Source organism: Onychostruthus taczanowskii, unplaced genomic scaffold (genome assembly GCF_017590055.1).
Source record: "Onychostruthus taczanowskii isolate IOZ18803 unplaced genomic scaffold, ASM1759005v1 scaffold13, whole genome shotgun sequence".
NCBI lineage: Eukaryota > Metazoa > Chordata > Aves > Passeriformes > Passeridae > Onychostruthus > Onychostruthus taczanowskii.
The window spans coordinates 15,023,243-15,048,262 of NW_024498462.1; the positions used below are offsets into that span (position 1 = coordinate 15,023,243).

Below are 25,020 nucleotides of genomic sequence, written 5' to 3' on the forward strand. Positions count from 1 at the left end.
GGTCTCTCATGGAGGCCAGAGTAGAGTGTTGGGTTCTGGGAGCAGTGTGGCCTGGCTCCAGTCTTGTCCAAACCATTTGCCATCCTCCCTCCTCCCACCAGGGCAAGAATTAATAATGGAATTTCTTGTACTGTGCTGTTTACAGGGGTCTAGGGGAAGGGCAGGACAGAGAGCTTGGCTTTCTATCCCTGCTGGCAGGGCAGGAAGGGCTCTGGATCCAGTTGCAGTATCACTTACCACGGCAGCCTGCTCAGGGAGCGGGGTTTCCCTCTGCATGCGCTGCAGCAGAACCTGGTGGGAGCTGCAGTGGGAGCTGAGCTGTGTGCTGGCTGCAGGCTGGCTCTGGGGTGCCAGGGTGGCAGCCAGCCCATGCAGAGGGGTGTCTGATCCTGCACCCCAGAGGGTTTGCTATCAACCAGCTCCTCTGCTGCAGCCCTGCAAGGGGCAGAGCATGGGCTCCTCTGTACCTGCACAGCTGAGTCACCACGGAGGCTTTCATTACAAAGAAAAGGAAGTTTAATTTATCCTTGTACAAAAGAGTGTTTAAACCCTGAGGGGCACGTTTGGCCCCTGACACCTGTGTGGATGCCCGTGTCCCATCCCCATCCAGTGGTGCTGCCCAACCTGCTGGGCTCCCACAGCTTCCTGCTGCTCCAGCAGCATCACAGAACGTGGCTCTGCTTTCCCAGCGAGGGGGCTGGCTGGAGCTGCAGGCCCTCTTGCTCCATGAGGACCCCTTGGACACCAGGACAGGCAGGCAGCAGTCTTTGAACCTGGAAGTTCTCATGGAGAGAGTACCTTGCTGTGTGTTGCTTGGCTTCAGTGCATGCACAGATGCTTATCCCTGGCATTGCTTTGGAAAGGCTTGAGGCAGCACAGTCAGGGTCCCTGCCCGCTGGGGTGCCAGCCTCGCTGCCACTTAAAAGTTTTCCTTGTTGAAGTAGAATTTGACCTTCCTGGGGTCCAGGCTGGAGTGTTGGTGACAAGACTTCTTCAGGCTCCTTGCCAGGGCCTCCGGCCCACAGAGGAACACACCGACCACTGACCTGCAAACAGCACGGGCATGTCCATGCCAGGCGGGCAACTCAGGGAAAAGGGATTTAAAAGCTGTGTGGGCTCACCTCTCCCAAAGCCAGCCCAGTGCTGAGTGCCAGGGTAGAGGACGTGCCTCCGACTCCAACATCCCGAATTCCGTGCTCAGCTCTTACCTGGGGTGGGCTGCAGCCACCGCCGCAAACTCCATGTTCCACATGGGCCGCCCGAAGATGGTTTTGTGCCTGAGGCCCGTCACTGTGTCCGTAGCCGTGTCAAAGTGGAGTGCCACGTTGTTGGCCTGGGCAGGCAGGGATGGTGAGAACCCCAGGCACCACCCATGAGCCCCCCTCCAGTCCCTCACCACAGAGCAGCACCCATTGTTGATCCCACCAAACACTGTGCCTGGACTTTGTGCCTAAAGGCCATTGTCGTGCTTGCCCTGCCCTTGCTGCCCAGCTTGCCACCCTGTGCCCCACTCTTGCAGCCATGCCAGCCTGTGGTTGACTCACAATGCTGGTGTCCCAGCCGGTGAGGAAGAGACGGTAGGTGAGGAAGTCTGCCTTGCCCGACTCGGCCATCTTCTGCTCCAGTGAGGCTAGCAGGTCGTTGAACCAGGCAAAGGCTCCTGTGTCCCGGCAGAGCCAGTAGAAGTAGATCTGGGATGCAGGGGGAGAGGGATTGCTCAAGGTGGAGCAGAGCCAGAGGAAGAATCCCACGGCTGGTGCCATGGGATGCTCTGTACCTTCTTGGTCTTGAGGGTCTGGTCAGCCTGCTGGAACTTGTACCAGACGGACTTGAGGATGGAGGCGAAGGGGGTGACGCCGATGCCCGCTCCAACCAGCATGGCCACCTCGTACTGGAACACGTCCTCACTGGCTGTGCCAAAGGGACCATCCACCTCGACCCTGGCCAAAGCAGGGTCCGGGTGAGAGGTACGGCCTCCTTAAATCCCTGGCACGGCCTGTTGGGCACTCCCCAGCCTACCTGGGTGTTTCCACTTGGAAGGTGTCGATGAGACGCTCTGTCCAGTCGCCAGCTGCCCGGATGTGGATGGAGAAGAAGTCCTCCTCGGGTGCAGAGGTGAGGGTGAAGGGGTGCCACTCCAGCGGGGAGATGGCGGGGCAGTTGACGAAGATGTACTGCCCCACCTCCATGCAGAAACCTTTCTTCTGCATCTGCAGCTCCAGCACACGGGCAGGGTGCATCACCACCTGGGGCACGGGCAGGGCTCAGCGCGCAGCCTGGCCCCTGTCCCTAGGGAGGGGCTGTGCCTGTGGCCCCTGCCCCCCTCCCCATGGCCACCACGGCGAGGGGCTGTGGCACCGGCGACTCCAAGGGCAGGAGCTGGCAGAGGACAGGCTCCTGCACCACCCACCTTTTTGACAACCACCTTCTGCTGCGCCCGCCAGACCCGCAGGATCCGCTCAAAGACGTAGAGGATGATGGGGGCAAGAACCCACTTCCAGGACTGTGAAGATGGAGGAGAGCAAAGGATTGGGCAGGGCCAGGGCAGGCCAAGGGCAAGGGGAGAGCTTCTCCCCCAGAGCCATCCCACCACAGCCCTACCTCGGCAGGGATGCTCCCGAACTCGGGGTCTGTGCAGCACCTGTGGGTGCAGTTCTGCTCCCGCCGCGTGAGGTACTCGGCGCAGTGATAGGGGTGCACCTCTGCCATGCTCTGCTCCGTCTGCCCACGCACCAGCCCGCTGCAGGGAGGTGAGGGATGAGCCCAGGGCCAGCTTCTGCCCCAGCCAGGGCTGAGCCACATGGCGTGAGCGGCGTGAGGCTAGTGGCAGCTCACAGCCCCACTGCACTGTCCCCACGGCTGCCCCAGCAGGGTCTGTGTGCACTGCCCTCGCTGTGCTGCCCTGGGGAGTGCTGAGGAGCCTTACGCGATGCCGTGGATGACGAGGCCGGCGAAGTAGACGAGGAAGAGGTGGTGTGTGTACCAGAAGAGCTCAAAGTAGTTCCTGCGGATGAACTCGGTGGAGGACGTGACCATGAGGATGAGTGCCAGCGTGATGATCACCCCCGTGAGCCCCGGGATGGTCGTGAAAGCCACATACTCGACGGTCTGCAGGGGCAGCAGGGAGGGTTAGGGGAGCAGGGGACAGCTGCTGCTGGGTTGCTGGATGCCAAGGCCACGCTCACCGTCTGGTTGGAGTGGATGGGGTTCAGCCACTGGCTGCCCTGCAGGTGCATCTTGGAGAGGACAGCGGGGAGGCTGCTGTCGGTGGCTTGCTGGCCCTGGTTGTAGCGCTCCAGGTTGAAGAGGTGGGCGATGGTGTGCACAGCTGGACGGGGGACAGGCAGTCACCACCCGGGCAGCTCCCAGTCCCCACTGTCGCCCCATCCCAGTCCAGGGGGTACCTGTGAGCAGGGCCAGTGCGTAGGCCACCAGCTTGTGGAAGGTGAGGTTGTGGTCCAGCTGCTTCCGCAACGTCCGCCTGCAGCACTGCAGGGAGAGGCAGCGGTGTCAGGATGGCACAGGGATGGGGACGGCCACGCTGGCTGTGCCACCACGGGACACTCACCGAGCAGGTCCCGCGGAGGAAGGAGAGCAGGTTGCGGCAGACGGGCAGCAGGATCAGCATGCTGTTGAAGTTGAGGCACTTGGCTGACGCTCGAGCCCATGCCAAGGCAGACTGGGGAGAAGAGAGGGGTGAGCACCACTGTCCTGGCATGCTGTGCCATGACTGGGCCAGGATGGGGCCAGTCAACGCTGAGCTGGTCTGGGAACTGGGATGGAGAGGTGCTGGGCTGGCATGGGGACTGGGAGGGGGAGATGCTAGGCTGGGCTGGCATGCTGTTGGGCTGAGACCAGACAGGGATCAAGACAGGGACTAGCATGGTGCAATGCCACGGAGTGGGACAGAATGATGGTGGGCTGGAGAGAACAGAACGTGAAAGGGGCGTGGGATGTTGCAGCCCCCACCCCACTGCAGCAGGGCCCCCAGGGGCTCGTCTGCCTGGGCAGGCAGGGTGCCGTGGGGAGCACCTTACCCCAAGGATGGCCCTGGTGTAGAAATAGCGCTCGTCCCGGTCAAAGAACAGAAAGTAGTAGGTGAAGAGGAAGATGTTGATGCCCAGCCAGGCTGCCTGTGGGGGAAAGTCAGAGCCTCGTGAGGGACCCTGTCCCAGGAGCCTCCCACACTGCAGCACTCAGGGCTGGGTGCAGCCGAGGCTGTCAGGACAGACAGCGTATCTGTCCTGTTTCCTTGTGAGCTGTCCTGTCACGCACAGGGCTGGGACACAAGGTCAAAGGTGGGGAGAGGTGTGGAAGTCTTGCAGAATTGCTGTCTTGTCACACACTGCCCTGTGCATCACCCGTGCATGAGGAAGGAGGAAAGGCAGGAGCAGGCAACACCCGTGTAACGGGAGGGAAGGCAGATCCAGAGGGTGGTCAGGACTGCATGGGAAAGATTCTGGGAGAAGGAAGTTTCACGGGGAGCTGGCTCACCTGGCCCCACTGTGCTGCTGTCCCCTGCCTAACCCCACTGCACCCCACACTGCCGCCTCTCACAGCCAATGAATTTTTGCAGAGGTCCCAAAAAAAACACCCTGCCATGTGTTTGTTTTTTGGCTGTTTTCTTTTTCTTTTTTAAGAAACTTAAAAAATTAAAATAGCCCAACTGTCAGTAAACCCCCATGTTCCCATGCATTCACAGCTCCTCACACAGTGCTGAGCAGCTGATGGGTGCTGGCCAGGCAAGCTCTGTTCACCAGAGATGCTGCAGCACAGCACTGGCAGATGGTCCCCACGGTGCCAGCTCCTCACCCTGCCACGACTTCTCACAGGATCCTCCTCCTCTCGCAAGGGGAGAAGAGGCACGTGGGAGGCTCCCAGCCAAAGTGGCCAGGCAAAGCAGCAGCTTTTTAAAATTTTCCAGGACCCCCTTTCCCGTGAGCTGTGTTTTCCCCAAGCCTTCAGTTTCCCAAAGCCCATCCCTCCCTGGCTGCCGGGGTCCGCGGCTTGGCGAGCCGGGGGATGCTTGGTGAGCAGAGGGATGCTTGTCTCTCCCCAGAGCCCAGCCCCGGGGCAGCTCATCAGTGCCCATGCCCCCCACGAGCCCCCAGAGTCCCCAGCAGAGCCCCAGCCCCACACACTCACGAGGACGGCGGCGGAGAACCAGTGGTTGACCAGCCAGTTGCCCATGGTGCGCTGTCCCCGCGCCCGCCGCCGCCTGCCCGGCGTTTTATGGAGGCAGCAGGCGGTGCGACAGCCCGAGCGGCACCCGGGGACTTTCCCTGAGAAGAGTTTAAGGAAATGCCGGCGGTTTCAAAGGCCACCTTCCAGGAAGGCAGGGCTGACCTGATTCAAAACCAAAACAAGCCCCTTGTGCTGGGCAGGGGTGGCCCCCTGAGAGATCCCCCCGCGGCTGGGTCACACAGGGTGTCTGGCTGCTCCTCCTGGGGTCTTGCAACCTCTGAGGACAAAAACGGGGTTTTTTTTTGTAAGGCAGGAATTTCCTGGGAAGAAGTTATGGAGGATCCATGCTGTGCCTGGCTCAACAACTCTGTTTTCCCTGGCCTCTCTCACCAGCCTCCACTGCCCATCTTCCAGGGAAACCACCAAAGGAAGAGAAGCCTCTGGGGGTCACAGCGCTGTGTCGGTGCCAGGATCCAGCCAAGGCAACCATTACAGGTGATTTAAGACTGAGCACCAGGGTGCTGCACCTCCATGGGCCCCCAGGGCTGATGAGCATCCTCAGTCCAGCACCCAGACTGAGCTGACCCCAAAAACAGGTGCTGGGGTAGGGGGTGTCACACTCCTGGTTTGGGGCCAGGATGCCTGGGTCCCACCAGCACCCACTGCCACTGCTGTGCCAGCCACCCTTCCCCTCCTGCCTGCCTTCCACTGCAGGGTCCTGAGCCCTGGGGTGTCCAGCGCTCCACTGGGAACAGCAGCCTGTTCTGGGCCCCTGGGCCTGGAGGAACAGGTCGGACAGGCTTGCTCCTTGCTGGCATGCTGCTCTCTCCTGGCCTGCAGCCATGGCTGTGCTGACGGAAGCACAGGATGAGGCCAGCCCCCATCCCACCATGCTCCTGAACCTCCACACAGGGGCTCCCCCATCCCACTGCCCGCTGGCACAGCTCCATTTCGGTGCCTGTAAAGGACAGTTTTATGTGGACAGCAGGTGTGTGAACCCGTGCCAGCCCCGGGGATGGTCCCCACCCTCCGTGTGAGTCACTGCCAGCACCCAGACTCGCAGCCACAGCAAAGTTTCTTTACTGCTTAGAACAGTCCCAGTGGCACCCGTGGCCCGAGGTCACCGTATGCACCATAGCAGCAGCTGGGGTGTCGGGGCACCCCAGGGGCTGTGCACCGTGTGGCAGCCAGCTGGCAGGGGCAACCCCATAAGCCGTAGGATTGTACAATAGTTTGGGTTGGAAGGGACCTCTAAAGGCCATCCAGTTACACTCCAGAGATGGGCAGGGACATCTTCAACTAGGCCAGGTTGCTCAGAGCCCATCCAACCTGGCCTTGAACGTTTTCAGGGACGGGACATCATCCACCATCCCCCTGGGCACCATGTGCCAGTCCCTCACCACTCTCCTTGCGAAAAACTTCCTTACGTCCAATCCAATCAACCCTCCTTCATGTTCATATGAGTGGTCCTGAGCAGGCAAGCACACTCCTGTCCCCCTGCCCCCGAGGGGATGCACCGGGACCTGCTGCCATCACAGAACCAGGCAGCACTCGTCTGCGCCACGAGCATCCTCTGGCTGTGGCACAGCCCTGTGCCGCCCACGCCCGTGTCCGCGGCTGGCTGGAGGAGCCGGGTGCTCAGACAATGCTGTGCCTCACGCCGGGCTCCGAGGGCGCCTCGAGGCACAGCGGGGTCCCCGCCGGGCGCCGGCGGCAGCACACGCAGTGCAGGAAGTCAGCGACGTTGTGCCGGAAGAGCTGGCGGCAGGGGTGCAGGTACTGGAAGAAGAGGAGCATGAAGTAGATGCCCAGGCAGTAGCCGAGGAGCAGCTGCAGCACCAGCAGCGCGGTGCAGACGTTCTCATAGACGTCAGTCTTGAAGAAGTACCAGAGGACGACGAGGGCCGTGTTCTCCGCCAGCCGCGCCACGTAGTACACGGCCAGGCGGCCCCAGTTCTGCGACTTGTCGATGAGGTCCCGGTCGGCCAGCTTGAGCTGCACGGCCGACCAGCAGAACATGTTGATGCTGGAGTAGAGGAGGGTGAAGGCACACAGCACCACCACCGTGCCCAGGCGGCTGAAGTTCTTCTCGATGTTGTCAGGCAGGCGGCTGCCGCTGCGCCAGAACTGCACCCAGGGCAGGAAGAAAACCACCAGGAGGTTGGCCAGGGCGATGGGGATGATCCAGTGCTTGAAGACGGTGCTGAAGAGCACGAGGACGGCGATGCGGGTGGAGATCTCCAGGCTGCGCCACAGCACGATGCACAGGAAGGCCAGCGGCCGCAGCTGCACCTTGTAGTCGTCGTACTTGACCTGGATGGCCAGGATGTTGCAGACGAGTGCCCCGTAGGTGACTGACACCAGGCAGACGGCCATGAGGACGGCTGCAGAGGGAGACAGCAGGCCAGTCAGGCAGCGGAGGAGACCGGGCCGTGTCCAGCCTCTCCAGTGCCTGGGCTGACAGCTGCAGGTGGGACACCTGGGGTGCCAGTCCTGGGTGAGAAGCACAGGGTGTCAAACACCTGGGCTCACAGCAGAAGGCTCAGCGTGAGCAACTGCCAGAACAGCTCACGGATGGTGGTGACAGCCCCCATGATGAGGTGGCTGCTGGCAGCAGGAGGCTCAGAACCCAAAGGTTCTCCCTACACCAATAAAACACAAGCCTTGGCCAAACCATTTCTGTGGCTGGACCATGCCCCAGCCCCCTGCCCTGTGCAGGAAATGCTGCTCAAGGGTAAGCAGAGTACAGTCAGTGCTGCAAGGGCCCCTCTGCCTTCACCCCAGCCAAGAGCTGCACCACTGTAGCCCCAGAGGCATCCCAAGAGCCAGCCCCATCCCAGGGCTGCAAAGCCAAGGTCATTTGTAGGGAACACCAGCAGCTGCTCGCATTCAGCACAGCCAGGAATACCATGCAGAAAAACAGAAGAATGCAGCTGGTCCCATCCATGGTGGCTGCCAGCTGCAGGGCTGAGCTGGCACTCCAGCTGCGAGGGAATCACCCAAAACACCCAAAATATTTGGTATTTACTTCCTGCATCTACTGCTAGAGCAGCACTGTCACTCATCCTTCCTGTGCATCTGCAACTCCCCAAAATGCCTTTGCAGAGAGCTGTGGCAAATTAGGGGGTTTCTGTGGGCCATCTCCTGTGCTGCCCTTTTGATGCACCTGCTGTGGGCACAGATGACAAGGTCTGGGCTCCCAGCCCTGCTGGGAGAGCGCGTGGGTGAGGGCAGCTCCTCCACCCAGCACTGTAATTGGAATGGTGCAGGAGCACACCTGCGTGCCCAGCTCGGTGCCAAAATGGGAGTTAAAAGTTTGCTCTGGCATATCCACCCCCAAGCACATAAACATCCTGGGAGCAGCAAGGGAGCCTTGGAGTGGGAGTGCTGGGCTGGGAGCTCTGGCTGTTGGAAAATGTGCAGAAATAAATACAGTGGGGGGACTTGAGGGAAGCCAGAGCCTGCAGCTAAATGGAAAAAAATGAATGGAGACTGGAGCAGGCTAGGACAGGGACCTGACCCTCTTAGGAGACATGGCACTGGGTGGATGGCTTGGTTCTGGAGGGCAGATACGAGCACGGGGCTGGGAGCAGAGCCTGGCGCCTCAGCCATGCCTGCTCTTTCCCAATTTGCACCACTGCAAGCAGGAAAGCAGAGAGCTGATGAGCGCCCAGCTTCTGTGGGCTGTGCCCCACATTTAGGGGAGCCCAGCGGAAGCTGTGACCCCGGCAGGCACTTTTTGGATTCCCATCAGCTAAGGAGCTGCCGCGGTGCCCCGGTGGGGCTCCTGGGGAGCCACGTGGCCCTTACCTCGGGCAACAGGGACGTACTTCTCCAAGACGCTGATGTAGAGCTGCAGGGTGAGCTGCGGGGTGGAGCCCAGGAAGGCCTGGATGACGGCCATGCGCTTGAAGGCGTTGCGGTGCGTGGCCAGGCGGCGCTCCGAGTGTCCCACCTCCTGCTCCATCTCCACCTCGTAGCCCTGCCGCAGCCGCCGCTTGCGGGTGATGGTCACGTAGGGCTCCTCCTCCCTCCCCGACCAGCAGTACACCACCAGGGCCTCCACACACCTGTGGGGACACAGGAGCTGCCACCCTGCCAGCCCTCCTGCTGGCCCGCTCCAGCACCTCCTTGGCCAGCCCCGCTCCTGCTGAGTGCAGCCCCACTGTTTTGGGCAGCTGCCCAGCAGTGCTGTGGGCACACCAGGACCACGGGGATGCCCCGTGGCTGCCCCTCTGCTCCGGCATTCGGGGTGATCCTGGGCAGCAGGGGGGCAACAGCTGCTGCAGCGAGGGGTGAAGCAGCTGCTGGAAGAGGTGCAGCATCCAGGGTACACAGCAGGACTCTGCTGGGAGCTGCAGCTACAGGAAGGTGTTAATCACCCTTGGGTTCTGTTTTCCCAACCGGCAAAAACCTCTAAGCAGAGGCGAAAGAAACTCTGAAATATCAGAGCTGAGTATCAGAGCTTTCTTTGATCTCTCCTCTTGAGCAGAAGAAGGCTCCCACACTTCCTCCCTGGTGGGGACAGCAGGAAGGAGGGCGCAGGGTGAAGCCGTGTGTGGCATGGGCAGATAAGGCAGTGCTTCCGCAGCCCCTTCTCCGCAGGCCTCACGCTGGGCAGGGCTGGGACTTTCTGCCATGCCTGCAAGCACTGGGGACCCCCAGCCCCTCCACAGGGCCACGGGGTGGGTGGGCATGGCCAGAGGGGATCAGCTTGGCTGCTGCCTGGGGACCAGCTGGCTGTGGGACCAACAGGACATCATTATTTATGAGTGCTTATCAGGACAGCACAAACTGCTGTGTGTGGGTTTAGGATAAATTCTCTCGACGGATCAAGCCAGTACTCATGGCTCATTGCAAACTCTAATGGGAAAAGAGTTTCATCCCAAGGGCCCAGCTTGAAAGGTAGTCCCAGATGGCTTCCAGTGCCCTGCCAGACCTTCCCAGCAGGCTGGGCTCCACCTCCAGCCCGAGCCGAGCTTCCCCGGCAGCCCCGGCTGGCTCCTACAGCAGCTGGGCAGCACCCACCCGTCCCAGACAGCCTGGCTTGGTGTGGAGAGAGTCCCAGCACTGCTGTGGGCCAGCACAGGCTGGCAGCACCCAGGCAAGGCCCCCCAGGTGGCTCTGAAGCTGAGACAGGGTGACGGGGACACATCTGGAGCGCCGCTTGTTTCCGGTGACAGAGGAAGCGCGGAGCAGCCACGGTGGTTCTGGAGCCCTGTGGTGCAGCGAGCCCAAAGCGTGGCTGCTGCCTGCCCTTGGGAAGGAGCCCCGTGGAGATGGTGGCTGTGCCATGCCTCCTGCAGTGCCTGCTCACAGAGCAGGCTGCCCGGGTGATGACAGCCCGGGATGCACCACAGCATTCCCAAGGAATGAGGGATCAGCTTGGGCAACATCCATCCACCCCCTCACTGCCCTCTTCCCAGCACAGCCCAGTGCCCCACAGCTCCCGTGGCAGCCCCACTCCTGCACCTAGCTCTTCTCCATGTCCCATAACCTCCGCTGGGTCCCACTCCTGGCCCTATGCAGGACACCCCAAGGATCCCACTATGTGCCCAAAGGTTTGTAACTCAGGTCAGGTGCTGTGAGCACTTCCCGGGAGCTTGTTTGAGAGCTGCACCACCCTCTCTCTGGCTGTAAAACCTTTTCCTGATATCCAATCTGAACCTCCCCTAGCTCAGCTCCATACCATGTCAGAATTCACCCTGGAGCACCCACCGGGGATTCCCCCCTGGGCTCCCAGCACGAGCACGGCCAAATGACGGCAAAACCAGGAGGCTGAGTGAATGGCTGGCTGCCTCCCGGACCTCGGGCAGAGCTTTCCCAGCAGCTGGGACACACCAGGCTGCCAGAGCCGTGTCCTGCCCGGAGCGGGCTCCGGCAGCAGGAGCGCCCGCGGCACCACCGGGAGCAGCAGAGCCGGGGCGGAGGGACCGGGAGGCGGCAGGAGCAGCTCCGGTCCCGGGGTGCCCGTCCTGCCCGGCACCGCTCCCTGCTCTCACCCGGTGCCTGCGCCCCTGCCGGGCTCCGCGCTTTGGTGCCGAGGGTGCCGGGGGTACCGGGGGTGCCCGGGGGGTGCCCGGGGGTGCCCGGGGGGGTACCGGGGATACCGGGGGGTGCCCGGGATCCCCTCCGCGCTCACCTGATGATGGGCCCGAGCTGCAGCAGGTGCATGAGCAGGACGAGCGGGCGGTCGCGGCTGAGGTCGCGGTGCACGAAGATGAGGGTGAGCTGCACCAGGACGGAGGGGCAGAGCACGAAGAACACGGTGAGCGCCAGCCAGAAGCGGTCGTCGGAGTGGTCGTAGGAGAGGCAGAGCACGGCGGCCGCCGCCCCCTCCCCGCAGAAGAGCGCCGTCGAGAAGACGATGCCGAGAGGCAGCTTCGCCCGCGACGGGGCGGCGGCGGGCGGGCAGCCCCCGCTCGGAGCGTCCATGGCGGCCCCGGCCCGGCCCGGCCCGCCCGGCACCGCTCCGGCACCGCTCCGGGACCACACCGGCACCGCTCCGGGACCGCCCCGGGACCGCACCGGGACCGCCCCGAGCCCTCGGCCCGGGCTCCACCGGCCCGGCATCCCCACCGCGTCCGTATCCTCCAGCCCCAGGCCCCCGGTACCGCAGCCCTGCCCCGGCCGCCACCCTCCCGCTCCGGGACCCCCTCGCTACTGTGCCCTGGTCCCCAGCAGGTGTGGAGGTCCCTGCCCCGGGACAGCCCCCCCTGTCCCTCTGCCCCCACACCTCTGTGTCGGACCTTCCCGAGGGCTCCCATCGCTGCAGGGAAGCGCCTCCCCGGGACAGCCCCGGCACGGCCGGGACCCACAGCCCAGAGCCCCGCAGCGCCCGCCTGGGGACTCCCCTCCCAGACACAGCAGGACAATCCCCGTGCCACCCCTCGAGTGTGCCCTTGAGACTCTGGAGCCCTCCCCAGGACCCCCCTGTCAAGTCTAGGCCAAATCAATTCCTGGCCGACACCCCAACACCAGCAGCACATGGAGGATCCCTCCAGGGCAGAATTGTTAGGTAGCCCCAGGGACACGGGGGTCCCACTGTGGGGCAGGAAGGATGCCGGTGTGGGTGCCAGCCTTGTCTGAACCAGAGAGCTGCCAGAGAGCTGCCTGCACCCAGCAGCAGCTCAGATGCAGGGCCTGACCCCAGCTGCAGAGCCAGCAATGGCACCACACGGCCCTGGCTCGGTGGGGCAGCGTGTGGGAGGGAGGGTGTTCTCAAGGCAGGGAGCGTGCTGGCATCTTGCAAGGCAAGCTGTGTCAGGGACAGCCTTCAGGTCCCCTGAGTGCCTGGTGTGTGCTTGGAGAGGTGGGAAGGTTTATACGGGAGATGTGTCTCTGTTTCTGGGATGTTCCTGCCTCCAGCCGTGACCTTGTGCTACAGCAGAGCAGGAGTGCTGTGGGGTGTGCGGGCTCGCTGACAGAGCCCAGCCCCCAGCGCTCAGCCCCCCCCTCTGTCTGTCCCACCCTGATCCCAGTGGTGGGAACACGAGGCTGGCCGGGCTGTCCCCACCTCCGTGGCCAGGGGGTCCCTGCTGTGCCCGGCTCACGCTGCCCCCAGCTCCAGCCCCCCCTTTGCCCAGGAGGGCTGGTGTGGGCACGGGGGATGAACACACGCTGTCTTGGCTGAGCACCCACTGCCTGCCAGATGCCTCAGTCCAGCCTGGGCACACGCTGGGACACGTGGGACAAGGCCAAGGGCGTCTGACACTGGTCAGTTTTCCCCGGTTCAGGCAGACCAGGAATTTTGAGGTAACTTTTAAAAGGCTCTCAGTGCTCAGCCCTCAGCAGCCAGGCCAGCTCACAAGGAGGTGCCCACTTTAGCAACAGAGACACTGTCCACTCACCTGCCCCACGCCAGCCAAAAGCACAAAACCCCCCCAAACCCCACACACAAGAGTTTTCCCCGTTTCCAGGCTGGAAGCATTACCAGGGCTATCGTGCTTATCAGCAGGAGAGCTGAGAACAAAACTGCCTGAGACTTTGGAGGCCATACCTCCCCCAGCAGCAGCTCCCACACAGAAGCAGTCCCTGTGCCTGCAGCTGCTCTGGGCTGTTCCTTCCAAGCTGAACAGCTGCTTTGGGAAACCACAAACCCCATGAGCTCAGGGGGACTGGCCTGACTGGCGGCGACGGGAGGTCTGTGTGTGACCACTCAGCTCTGGTATGACAGTCACATACTTTCGAGCTGCTTTTGGAAAACAGCCTCTCCAAAAAAAAACCTCTGGCAGGGCAGAGGGTGAAGGCAGCAGTGTCCCGGCCGACTGGAGATGGGGTGGGAGCTGTGCACAGGAGCAGCCGTGCCTGGCTGGGTGCTCAGCCAGCGACAGCACAGCCTGTGGCACTGCCAGCTGCACCCACGGCTCTGTGTGAGCAGCGAGAGCAGCGTGCCGCTTGTGCCATTTATGCAGCTTACACTTATCCAAATTAAAAGCATTCCCCAGGAGTCTGGCAGGTCACCAAGCCCTCGGCTGAGCAATGCCTGGGCTTCGACTCATCATATTTTTAATTTCAGCTTCCCCTGCTTCGTGATGAAATACTTAAGAGCAACTGTTTAAGCAAGCAAGAATTCCAGTCCTGTATCCGTAAGCCCCAGCAGCCATCGAGAGGAATGGAGAGACAAAGGCTCACAGCATTTCCCACACCAGTTATTATCCTATTTTCTGTCCCAAGCATGGAGCAGCTCACGCTGTGAGTCACCTCTACAGCCTGACCTCACCTGGCTGCTGCGCTCATTTTCTGTCCCAAGCACGGAGCAGCAGGAGCTGCTCACGCTGTGAGTCACCTCTACAGCCTGACCTCACCTGGCTGCTGCGCTGTAAACAGCAGACAGACCATAAAAGTGATGTGGGTCACAGGTAGCATCAGCCACAGCTCCTGCCCCACTGCCACTCCCTGTGCTGCCAACCCACGCCCACACCTCTGCCTGCGAGCCCAGCACAGCTGGGGCTGCACAGACACCCTGGGACACCACTGCCACAGAGAGAGAAACTGCCTGAGCCAGAGCGGCCACAGGCCAGCGGGGCCGGGCCACACGCTGGGGACATCTGCCCAGGTGTCCCCTCTCTACAGTGGCTGCGTTCTGGAGCAGCACAGCTGCTGGCTGCTGGCTGGCCTCACCCTGGAACCTCCCAGAGGCAGAACAGCCCCTGGGCTGGGGGATGTGAAGTGACCTGGAATCACAGAATCACAGAATCACGGAATCACAGAATCACGGAATCACAGAATCCCAGAATCCCAGAGTCATGGAATCACAGAATCACAGGATCACAGAATCACAGATCTCCTGCTCTGGAAGGGACCCACGAGGATCACTGGGGATGCCCAAGGCACCAGCCTGAATTTCACTACCACGTGCAAATGTCAGTTTTCCTGTCTCCACAAGTGCCAGCCCTGCCTTGGACAGCATCCCAGCTTCATTAATTTCTTAATCCCAGCCTCCATCCTTTTTTCTTTAATCCCAGTGTTCACAGAGCACACTTTGACAAAGGGCAGTGGTGGTGGTGGCTGCCCACTGTGTGAAGCCACAGGGTTTGCTGTGCAGCTTTCCCAGCCCCCTGGATGTGCCAGGGCGTTTGTGTGTGGGAGCCTGGGCTGTTTGTGGGGTGGGAGCAAGCTTCCTCACCGGCTCTCAGGCTCAAAATAACCCTGTCTGCTTTACACATGCCTGCCTGGCGGCTCAGCTCCTGTAAAAGGAGAAGAGAAAATTGTTTTGGAAGAGACGGAGAGCTCCGAGCCAGGCTCTTAAAGAGCCCAGGTGGGGAGAGCTGCCAGCGTGCTCCCCCAGCTCTCCTCTCTAGGACCCAGAGCAGCCACCACTCCCAGGGTGCTCGTTGGGACACGCCGAGCACTCTGCTGCCTTCCCAAATATAGCCCTGCACACAGAGGTGGAGGCAGCAGCTGGGGTGGGCATGGCCAGGCTGATCCTGGATCCCTCAGCCTGGGAGCTCCTCAGGGGCACAGCCTGGGCATGAAACACCCAGCCGGTGCCCAGGGTGGGCATGTGGCTTGGCAAAACACCCCCTGTGCTGGGGGAAGTGGCAATCAGTGTCCCCCAGCTGGATGGGGATGTGGGAATAGGACACAGTTTTGTCCTCTCAGTGCAGCCATGCTGCCCTCCTGGCAGGGCTGGGAGGTTCCCAGGAATCTGTGAGCTGGGAATTTTTGACTTACTTTGGAAATAGCTTTGCAAATGACTGGTTTCCACCGCCTAAACTGTTTGGATTTTGCCTTGCTGTCGCAGTAACTCAGCTGTGTTTTTCCCTGCCCCAGCAGTCCGTGGAATAGTTTCTGGCTGGGGAAATATTTATTCCATTTGCTCCATCATGCGACTGCTTTCACCACTCCAGTTCCTCATCCAGCCTCACTCTGACCCTGCTGGGAGAGAATCTGGTGTCTGTGCTGGGCACCTCATCCCTCTAAACCTGCCTGGAGGCTGTGCTGAGCCCACTGGATCGGGGCAGGGGCTCAGTGCTCCAGAGCCAGGATGCTTGCAGGCACAGCACAGGCCACGTCAGCCGCCTCACGCTTCAATTCTTGAACAAGAAAGCAGAGTTACCTTTGGGTGCATTCATAGATCTTTGTGATAAATACACATTTTGAAGTCATGCCTCCTTGGCTACAGTCCCAGCACAGGCAGTGGGTGATGCTGTAACACTAAACCAGGCAGGAAGGGTTAAAATTACCTTTAATTAACTGACTCCCCTGGTCCCTGCTGTAAGAGTATACAGCCCTGGCACAGTGCTGGCCCAGCCAGGCTGTGCCTGCCTGTGCCCTGGGCATCCTGGCAGGCAGGAGGAACAGATACTCTCCTCTCCCCCTCGCAGGAAAGCAGCAGGAGCACCAGAATGATCTCAACAAAACCAGTGAGCAGCCTGGGTGGGGCTTGGCCATCGCAGGGGCATCCCAGAGCTGTGGGCACAGGGCAAGGACCAAGGAGGCAGCTTGTCCTGCAGCAGGGAGCTCAGGTGCAAGCCTCTCCTAGAAATTTGTGTATGCTTTGGCTGGGAAGCTCCCTGCCAGGAACTGGGTGAAAAGCAAACAGCTCCCTGCATGCTTCCTGCCCCTGACACAGAGTGATGGGGGAGCAAGGAACACTCTGGAAAAACCACCTCCCTTACCCAAAAGGGCTCGGGGAGTGGTTGCCCACAGTGTTTGCATGGCAGTGGGGTGCAAACCACCCACTCTCCCCAGTGCCACGCCAGCGAACCTGCGGGTGCCCCAGTTCCTCACCTACAGGTCTCGGTGTCACAGGCTGTAAATGTCCTGTGTTCCCAGCCTGACTGCGGGGCCTTTGCCTGTAATTAGCTCTGGGGATTTGGGAGCTGGTGTGATCCGGGGTTATCGTCAGCCAGCAGCGCTGTGCTGGGATTTAAAGGGACAATGTGGCTGTTTGCATTCCTACCAGCTCCGAGCGCTGTCATATGACACATGGAACAGAGAGATGAGTCTCTCCTCAAAGCCTGTGTGCCACCACAGGTCCCTTTTCGCGATGTGGTTCCAAGCAAAGCAGAACAGCTTGCTAATATTTCTGCCAGGACTTTCTGGTCTCTGCCATCACCTCGGCTCTGGTGTCACCTCAGCTCAAGGCTCTGCAGGCAGCCCCTATTGCTGTGCCCGCTGTGTTCCCTTGCAAACCCCCGTCCAAGCTCCCCAGCCATCCCCCCAGCTCTGCTGCTAGCCCGGGGTGCCGCTGGGGTCCCCACGTGCCCGTACTCACGTTGGGGTCTAGTGCAGCCAAGGCAGGGCAGCCCGCGGCCGTCTGCGCCTCTCCGTGGTCCCTGTGCTGTCGCCTCATTCCCTCTCCTGCGGCTCTGCGGCGGGCAGAAATAGCCCCAAAGCAAGTGCCGAGCGATGCCAGGGCCGGGCAGCCCCGGGCACTGCCCTCCCTCGGGGGCTCCTGCTGGCACTGGCAGCACTAGAGGGTCCAGCCCGGCGCCCTGCCCGGGCACGGGCTGCTCACGGCTCTGGTGAGGAACATCTTCATTTATCTGCCAAGATAATAAATTCTGCCTTGGAGTTTCTCACCTGGCAACAGTCACCAAGGAAACGAGCGTGGCTGCTGCGGGTCCCCGCTGGCACCGCCCGGGGGTGCCCGCTGGCCCTGGCAGAGGCTGTGGGGCTGCACCTGCCGGTGGCTGCGTGGGCACAGGGCCAGCTGCCCACTCGTAACCCCAGCACAGGCCCAGCAGAGCTCACACCCACGTGGGCTTGGTCCTGGTGCCACTTCCCTGGGGCTGAGTGTGGGTTCCAGCAGCTTTGGGGTGGATTTTGAGGTTTTCCTGGCTGTTGGTCGCTGTGTGTGCATTGGGAGGTGTGAGCTGGAGCTGCCTCAGGCTCCTGGGGGGTTTCCCTGTCCTCAGCTCCGGTCTGACCAGGGATTTTGGACACTTGTTTTAAAAGCAGTGGCAGCCCAAGTGTTCAGAGATGACTGGAAATCCATTGGTGCCAGAGGGAAATCAGATCCTGCTGCCCCTCAGGAAGCTGAGCTGCTGCCTCCAGGCTGCCTGACACATGGCCCTTCCCTATTTATAGCACCTGTGGTCATGTTATAGCACACTCCTGTCCCTGCTGGGCTGTCCCCTGGCAGTGCCACCCCTCAACACAGAGGCAAGGGCTGACACTTGGAGCAAATAATTTCAGCCCTCAGACAGATAATTCTGCAAAAAACAATTCTGCAAAACCACAGCCTCAGCTGTGTGTGAGCCTGCCATGGTCACTGCTCTCCGCAGGCTGCTGGCACAGGCACAGGCAAACCAGGAAAGGCCACCAGAATGGGGACAGGGAGGTGCTGCCACCGCCCAGCACAGGGGTGACCAGTCACCCCAAATATGGCATCTGGCTGTGGTATCAGATCAGCAACTTCATCAACCATTAACCGTGCATGGCTGCGTGCCCATGGCATGGAGCTGGGCACCTCCCTCACCCAGGACAGGTGCTGTGTTCCCAGCAGTATGTGGGGCTGGGGAGAAGAGTCTGGGGCTGGGGAGAAGGGTCTGGGGCTGGGAAGAAGGACCTGGGGCTGGGGAGAAGGGTCTGGGGCTAGGGAGAAGGACCTGGGGCTGGGGAGAAGGGTCTGGGGCTGGGGAGAAGAGTCTGGGGCTGGGGAGAAGGACCTGGGGCTGGGGAGAAGGGCCTGGGGCCGTGCCCATCCTGGGCTTGCACCCCTGGGGCCAGGGCTGTGTCTCAGCACTCGTGGCTGGTGCTCAGCTGGTCGAGGTGGTGCTGCTGGTGCTGGGTGGTTTAGCACGGACTGATGTGAGGCAGCAGGCTCCCTGTTTGCTCCTGGGCATGGCTTTTGGAGGATCTTTGTCCCTCTGGACTCCACTTCCCCCACCCAGAGCTCCTGCAGCTCAGACATCCCTGTGTGACCTCACACACATCAGTGGCAGCAAGCCAGGGAGGGCAGCTCTGGCTGGGAAAAGAAGCAGGAAACCTGAGAAGCAAGATAAGAGCTTCAGAGCTGAAGATCGAGGAGCTGGTGCTTTTTTCCTCCACTCTGTGCCCTGTGGTCTGAGGGTCTCCACCACTTTCCTGCTCCCAGGCAGGCTCCTGCTGGGGCTGGTTGCTGTTTTCAGGAGCACAGGACCTGCTGCCACCCAGTGCCCTTGCTAGGGCACAAAACACAAGCAGGGAGCAGTGATGTCCCCCAGCCCGGCTCAGGGGGACCCTGGCTGAGCAGCAGAGCCGTGCACACGTGGAGGGGATGCTCCTTGCAGGGGCTGCAGAGAAACACCTCAGGGATCAGGCAGGGGGAAGGCACAGATGCTGCTCCTCAGAGGAGCCCCTAACTCAGCCCACATGGCAGTGTCCCCAGCACAAGGCACGTCCAGCAGCGATGGGGACAGGAGGCTGCACTGGGGTGCAGGGTCAGTGCCGTGCCACCCAGCGTGGCAGCACTCCCAGCACAGCCACTGGCCTGGCCCGACCCACCAGGATTAGGGAGCCTGCAGGAGTAAGTAATTGAAATCCAGATTAGGTTTAAGCAGCTGCTACGCAGAGGGCATGTGAGCAGAGGCTGTGCAGGGGGTGAGCAGGTGAGAGAGGCTGCCTGGCACCCCTGGTGTGAGGGGCAGTGAGAGCAGGGCCTGTGCCCATGGGGTGTTGCCCAGGACGGATTTCTCTCCAGGCTCGGCTTGTGCACACCAGACAGAAGGCAGCGGTGCTGTGCTGTGGGACAGGGCACCTGGGATGAGATGGTCCCTGCCGTGAAGAGACAGCCCAGGCAGGAGGATGAGGCACAGGGACACTGTGCTGGGCTGCTCGCTTCGTAGCTGCTGGAGAGAGGCCACCCCTCTGCACAGGGCTGCAGACCATGTTCCACCTCTTCTCCCACTGCTGGTCCTGGCTGCAGGCCATTCAGGAGCCCACCAGGTAGGTCCCTGTGCCCACTCCCGGGGCTCCCAGGGGTGGCAATATTTACCTGTGTGTTTATGTGTCACCAGTGTGGTGCAGGGAAAGGCAGGTGCCCGTGCAGGAGCTGTCCCCAGACTGCTAAGCAGGGCACACGGGTGTCCCTGCTGCCCTGCAGCAGGCAGGGGCTGGCAGCCAGGGACACAGGATGGCAGGGGTGCAGTGCAGGGATGGTTCCACGGGGACTTCAGCCCTGCAGAGTCAGCAGCTCCCCAGAAAAGCTGGGGAGGATGCACTGAAACCCCTGCCTTGTTTGCATGTGTCAGGACATGCAGGATAATTCCCTGGGACAGCACTGCAAGGGGGTTTATGGTCCTCTCCCTCCAGAGAGGACACCTTACCTTACCTGCTGTCATTCTGGAGGTGGAGCCGTGCCACCTCCGCTGCCATGCAGCCTGGTCTATGCGTTTAGGGAAGAAAATAGCATTGCAGATAACTGCAGTGGCTTGTCAGTGGCAGAGAAAATGTTGCCTGTGTGGCTCTGGTGGATCATGTTGCTGGAAAGTGGACAGGACTGTTCAGCAACAGGAAAAACACCGAGTCCAGGCAGAAGCTCATGAAATCATTCTTGCAACTTTCCCTACCTGTGTATACTCAGATTTTACTGCAAGGAACATGTAATCATTGACTGCATATAAAGAAGAATCATGCTGGCCTGTGCATATAATTGCTTAATCCTATTTTTGGAAATAAATCCTTGCCATAGGAAGCACCTTGGAGGCTCTGCAGTGTGGCTGTCCCGTGGCGTTGGGGTGGCTCCAGGCACCTGTGCCTGTCCTCACCCTCTGCCTTGCACCAGGGATTGTCCCTGTGCTTGTCCCCAGCTGAAACAAAGCCTGTGTCACTGTCCTGCCTCTCTGTGTCATTTGTCCCCAGCTGAGACAGAGCCTGTGTCACTGTCCTGCCTCTGTCCTGGCTGAAATGCAGCTGCCGTGGGCAGGCTCCTTTGCCTTGCCCGGGGGCCACGGTGCTCCCCAGGGAGCACAGCCTTTCCTGGGGTGCTCACCTGCTGTTGTTGCTCCCCAGGAAAGTGACCCTCCTTGTCATGGGGCTGGACAACGCAGGGAAAACCTCCGTGATCGCGGACATGGAGAGAGGTGAGGAGCAGCACGGCGCAGGGAGGGCGGCAGCAGCTCTGTGTCCTCCGGAGCCGAAGGAGCGAGGCTGCTGAGCCCCGGCGCTGCCCGGGGAGGCGCGCAGGGCACGGCCGTGCCCCGGGCTGGGGCAGAGGGGCACGGGGATGCTCCTGGGCCCTGTGGCAGCTCTCTGCGCTCTCGCAGCGCTGGCCGCGGAGGTGCTGCCCGCTGCGCAGCCGGGCCAGAGCCGCCTGCGGGTGGACAGCTTCGAGGTGACGCTGCTGGAGCTGCCCGGGGGACCGCGCTCCCGCGGCGCCGGGCGCGGCCACTACAGCCAGGCGCACGGGCTGCTCTTCGTCCTGGACTCCGGTGACCTGGCACGGATGGAGGAGGCCCGCAAGCTCCTGAGCCGCGTCCTGAGCCACCCTGACGCCTCCGGGAAGCCGCTCTTGCTGTAAGATTGGGATGCAAGCTGCGAATTGGGGGTGGAGTGGGACCCCGCGGCAGGGGGTGTGGGCTGATGAGGGGATGGGGTGCCCCGGGACCTGTCGGGGGTGCGGGGACATGACCCCAGCAGTGCTTGGGAGATCGGAACACCCGTGGGGAGGAGGTGAGGAGGGGGCTCGGGTGCCAGGTGAGGCTGGGGCAATGCTTCACCCAGCCTCAGGCACACAGCGTCCCTGAGGCACGGGGGCCGCGCTGGCGGTGACGGCCGCCCCTCCGTGCCCCAGGCTGGCCAACAAGCAAGACGCGGCGGCGGCGCTGCTGCCCTGCGAGCTGATCGAGCGGCTGAGCCTGGAGCGGCTGGTCAACGAGAACCGCTCTCCGTGCCGCATCGTGAGTGCGGGGCCGGCTCCGCTCCCGCTCCCGCTCCCGTTCCCCGTTCCCCGCTCCCGTTCTCGGCTCTCGTTCCCCGTTCCCCGTTCCCGCTCCCCTCTCTCGCTCCCGCTCCCACTCCCGTTCCCCGTTCCCGTTCCCGCTCCCATTTCCATTCCCATTCCCATTCCCTCTCCCGCTCCCGTTCCCCGTTCCCCGTTCCCGTTCCCCGCTCCCGCTCCCGTTCCTCGCTCCCCGTTCCCCGTTCCCTCTCCCGTTCCCGCTCCCTCTCCCGTTCCCCGCTCCCGTTCTCCGTTTCCCGTTCCCCGCTCCCGCTCCCGTTCCTCGCTCCCGTTCCCGTTCCCCGCTCCCGTTCTCCGTTTCCCGCTCCCCCCTCCCCGCTCCCGTTCCCGCTCCCTCTCCCGTTCCCCGCTCCCGTTCTCCGTTTCCCGCTCCCCCCTCCCCGCTCCCGTTCCCGCTCCCTCTCCCGTTCCCATTCCCGCTCCCGTTCCCATTCCCTCTCCCGTTCCCCGCTCCCCTTCCCGCTCCGTGTCCCCACTGGGCGCGCCCCCCGCGCTGATCCCTCCCTCCGGCCCGCAGGAGCCCTGTGTCGCCCGGCGGGTGCCCCCCGCGGGCCCGGCCCGCAGCACCGTGCAGGGGCTGCGCTGGCTGCTCCGCGCCGCCGCCGCCCCGGCCCCGCCGGACCCCGCCCCGAGGGCCGCCCGCAGGTGGGTGCGGGGCTCCGTCAGCGTGCCCCCGTCCCCTTGCTGCCCCCGCGGCGCTCGTCCTCACCCCCGCTGTGCTCCCTCCCGCAGGGACCGGCCGCCCCCCGGGGGAGATGCTCGGGAGGGCGCGGGGAAGAACGGGGAGCCCCGGGCGCTGCGCCCCGTCTGCCGCCTCCTGCCCCTGGTCAGTGAGTGAGGGGCACCCCGGGACGCGACCGGGTGGAGAGGGGCTCTGCCACCCTCTCCTCATCCCCCTTTCCCTGCCCAGGAGGAGAGCGCCAAGGGCCCCAGGAGGAGGAAGAGGAAGGTGAAGGTGAAGAAGAAGGGCTTGGGGCAGGCAAGCCCAGCCGAGGAGCCGGAGGGGCCGGGAGTAGGGGCTGCAGGGGGGCTGCTGCTCCCCAACAGGGTCGGGCAGGAGGAGCCCGTACCCATCGGGATGGCCACCCCCCTCCCAGGTGAGAGGGGACTGTGGGGGGCTGCCAGCTCTGCAGGACCCCCAGAGCCACCCCGCAGGGAGGTGGCCAGGCATGGAAATGTGACCAAACATTGGAGCACCGGTGCCCGCCACCTCCATCAGCTCTGCTTGCAGATCTGCTGAGTGCAGAGCCAGGTCACAGGAGCCCAGAGGGGAAGAGGAGACACATCTGAGCATCTCCACAGGGCACGGTGCACGGCAGCAGTGGAGGACTGCACACGAGCAGTCCTCTCAGCTGGTTTGGTGACAAAGGCACCCTTGCTCTGGTGTGTGGTGCCTGAAATTTTGTATTTCTCCATTCAGCACAGGGTATGAAAAAGAAAAAAAAGAAGAAAATCAAGAATAAAATCAAGTCCCGGGAACCTTCTCTGGAGCAGCAGCGTGAGGAGGTCTCAAGCACCTTTGGTTGGTATTTCTCAGGACAGATTTTGCTGAAAGCATCAGGGGGCCGTGAGCTGTGCAGGGACACTTGGCCATGGGGGCTTGGTGTGGGGACAGGGGCACAGGCAGCTGCTGCTGCAGGGCTGGCTGGGGGCTGCTGTGGATGGAGGCAGGTGGGGTGGGATGCAGGGAGGCCACACGAGTGACTGCTGGAGGCTGGGCTGTCCCTGCAGCCCTCACTCAGCACAGGCTGCCAGCTGGGCCCTGGAGCTGGCCCCAGTCAGTGCCTGAGTGCTCCCCTGTCCCCAGATCTGTACCGCCGGGCGATGCTGGCTCTGAAGATGAGGCAGGAGCAGAGGAAGCAGCCATCGGCCATCGCCCCCTGAGAACGGCGCTGCGGTCCCGGAGCAGCCAGGCTGCAGTGGCGGCGGGCCCCTCGCTCCTGCAGAGCTGCCGGTGCTTGGCCAGGGCTGGCAGAGCTGGGAAACGGATCCTGGGGCATAAACAGCATCTTTGTGCCCTGCGTGGCTGGAAAACCAGGGATCCACAGGGGCGAGCCAAAAGTCCCTTTGTAAGACGCCTCTCTGGCAGCCGGGCTGCAAACCCGAGTGAAAAGGGAACGGGCGGCCCCTTGCCGCCCCCTGTTAGTATTCCGTGGAAGACTCCGTGTAAACCCGGATGAGTCTGTGGGGGAGAGGAAGATCGAGCAAACAGCAGGGGGAAAGCTGGTCTCTTGAATTGAGCTGTGCCCGCGGAAAGCTGTCTTCGCAGGTCAGCGCTGACCTGGCCCGGCACTCCCTGCTGCTGCCTGGAACGGCCTCGTTCCCTGCTGGTGAAGGAGGGAGGGCAGCCCCAGGGGGTCTGCAGAGGAGCTCCACATCTGCCAGGGCTGTCAGGACCCGCTTCACACACCGCAGGAAGGTGATGCCCGTGTTTGTGCAGCCCATCAGTGAACATTTCAGTTCAAAGGCAGCTGGTGGCAGAGGCTCCATCCACAGGAGCGTTCCTCCTGACCCTGCCATCCTTCCAGGAGGGTCACTGTCGCTGGCAGCCTGGGCCCCTCTGCCCCAGGTGGTCCCTGCTGTGAGACGGGAGGAGCAGCAGCACAGCAATCCGAGCTCAGCCTGTGTCACACCGTGTGTGCCAGGGCAGCAGCAGCACTCCTGTGTCACACTGTGTGTGCCAGGGCCACTCCTGTGTCACACCGTGTGTGCCAGGGCCACTCCTGTGTCACACCGTGTGTGCCAGGACAGCAGCAGCACTGCTGTGTCACACCGTGTGCCAGGGCCACTCCTGTGTCACACCGTGTGCCAGGGCAGCAGCACACCCATCCCAGCCCATCCTGTGTGTCACACCGTGTGTGCCAGAGCCGTGCCAGCGGGCTCTGGGGGTGCCTGGCTGGCCAAGCTGCCCCCAGCCTGGGAACACTTCAGCTGAAGTCCGGGAGCTTTCCTCGTGTCGCCTGCAGAGAGCAGCGCTGGAGCCCGCGGTGTGCGTTGGTCACCTCTGCTCCCGTGTCACTGATTAACTCTGCTCCCTGGCACTGCCTCTGCGGCCCGGGGAAGGCAAATCGGGGGTGCCCTTCCCTTGGCAGGGCTGGAAGGGAAAACAAGAGGAACTGGCTGCTCTGCCTTGCCAGCCTGCCACAAAGCTCTGTCTAACTCTGCTGTATTCAGCTGCTGGGGACTACAAGGATTATTTGTAAATAAACTGGAAATAACAGCAGCAGAAGTTCATCCTGCCCTGTAAATACAGCACTTTCTGTAACCCTTGTCTCAGTCTGGTGGAGTTCCCTGGGATGTGGGTGCTGTGGGTACAGGGGAAAGTGGGGGCCAAATTGAGATGGTGGTGAGGGGTACCCTCCCATGAATTTCGGATTTGTTGGAAAATGCTGGGGCTCCAAATGTGCTGGAAGCAGGAAGCAGTGCCTCAGCAGCTGCTCTGCAGA

General features: G+C 62.1%; 3 protein-coding genes across 4 annotated transcripts; 1 reads left to right on the forward strand and 2 right to left on the reverse strand.

The window, feature by feature from the left end:
• Window positions 1-498: 498 nt before the first annotated feature.
• Window positions 499-6,115, reverse strand: NOX1 (NADPH oxidase 1). Its single transcript, XM_041396584.1, has 13 exons — window positions 5,146-6,115; window positions 4,038-4,133; window positions 3,569-3,679; window positions 3,405-3,489; window positions 3,186-3,328; window positions 2,927-3,108; window positions 2,602-2,740; window positions 2,411-2,503; window positions 2,020-2,246; window positions 1,778-1,940; window positions 1,545-1,691; window positions 1,209-1,333; window positions 499-1,046 (listed from the first exon to the last, which is right to left on the reverse strand). The coding sequence occupies exons 1-13, from the start codon at window positions 5,188-5,190 to the stop codon at window positions 920-922; spliced, it is 1,683 nt and encodes a 560-aa protein (XP_041252518.1). The 5' UTR covers window positions 5,191-6,115; the 3' UTR covers window positions 499-919.
• A 133-nt stretch (window positions 6,116-6,248) lies between these two features.
• Window positions 6,249-11,673, reverse strand: XKRX (XK related X-linked). Its single transcript, XM_041396585.1, has 3 exons — window positions 11,327-11,673; window positions 8,995-9,254; window positions 6,249-7,568 (listed from the first exon to the last, which is right to left on the reverse strand). Exons 1-3 carry the CDS (start codon window positions 11,617-11,619, stop codon window positions 6,823-6,825), a joined length of 1,299 nt encoding a protein of 432 aa, XP_041252519.1. The 5' UTR covers window positions 11,620-11,673; the 3' UTR covers window positions 6,249-6,822.
• Window positions 11,674-17,822: 6,149 nt separating this feature from the next.
• On the forward strand, window positions 17,823-24,803 carry ARL13A (ADP ribosylation factor like GTPase 13A). 2 transcript variants are annotated; one of them, XM_041396697.1, is made up of 10 exons: window positions 17,823-18,121; window positions 19,316-19,560; window positions 20,626-20,696; window positions 20,880-21,129; window positions 21,407-21,512; window positions 22,092-22,219; window positions 22,307-22,400; window positions 22,485-22,671; window positions 22,995-23,096; window positions 23,382-24,803. In XM_041396697.1, the coding sequence occupies exons 2-10, from the start codon at window positions 19,502-19,504 to the stop codon at window positions 23,456-23,458; spliced, it is 1,074 nt and encodes a 357-aa protein (XP_041252631.1). In that variant the 5' UTR covers window positions 17,823-18,121; window positions 19,316-19,501; the 3' UTR covers window positions 23,459-24,803. The 2 variants fall into 2 exon arrangements, with proteins under 2 accessions (XP_041252631.1, XP_041252632.1); XM_041396698.1 differs by lacking the exon at window positions 17,823-18,121 and adding an exon at window positions 18,296-19,223.
• The last annotated feature ends 217 nt before the right edge of the window (window positions 24,804-25,020 follow it).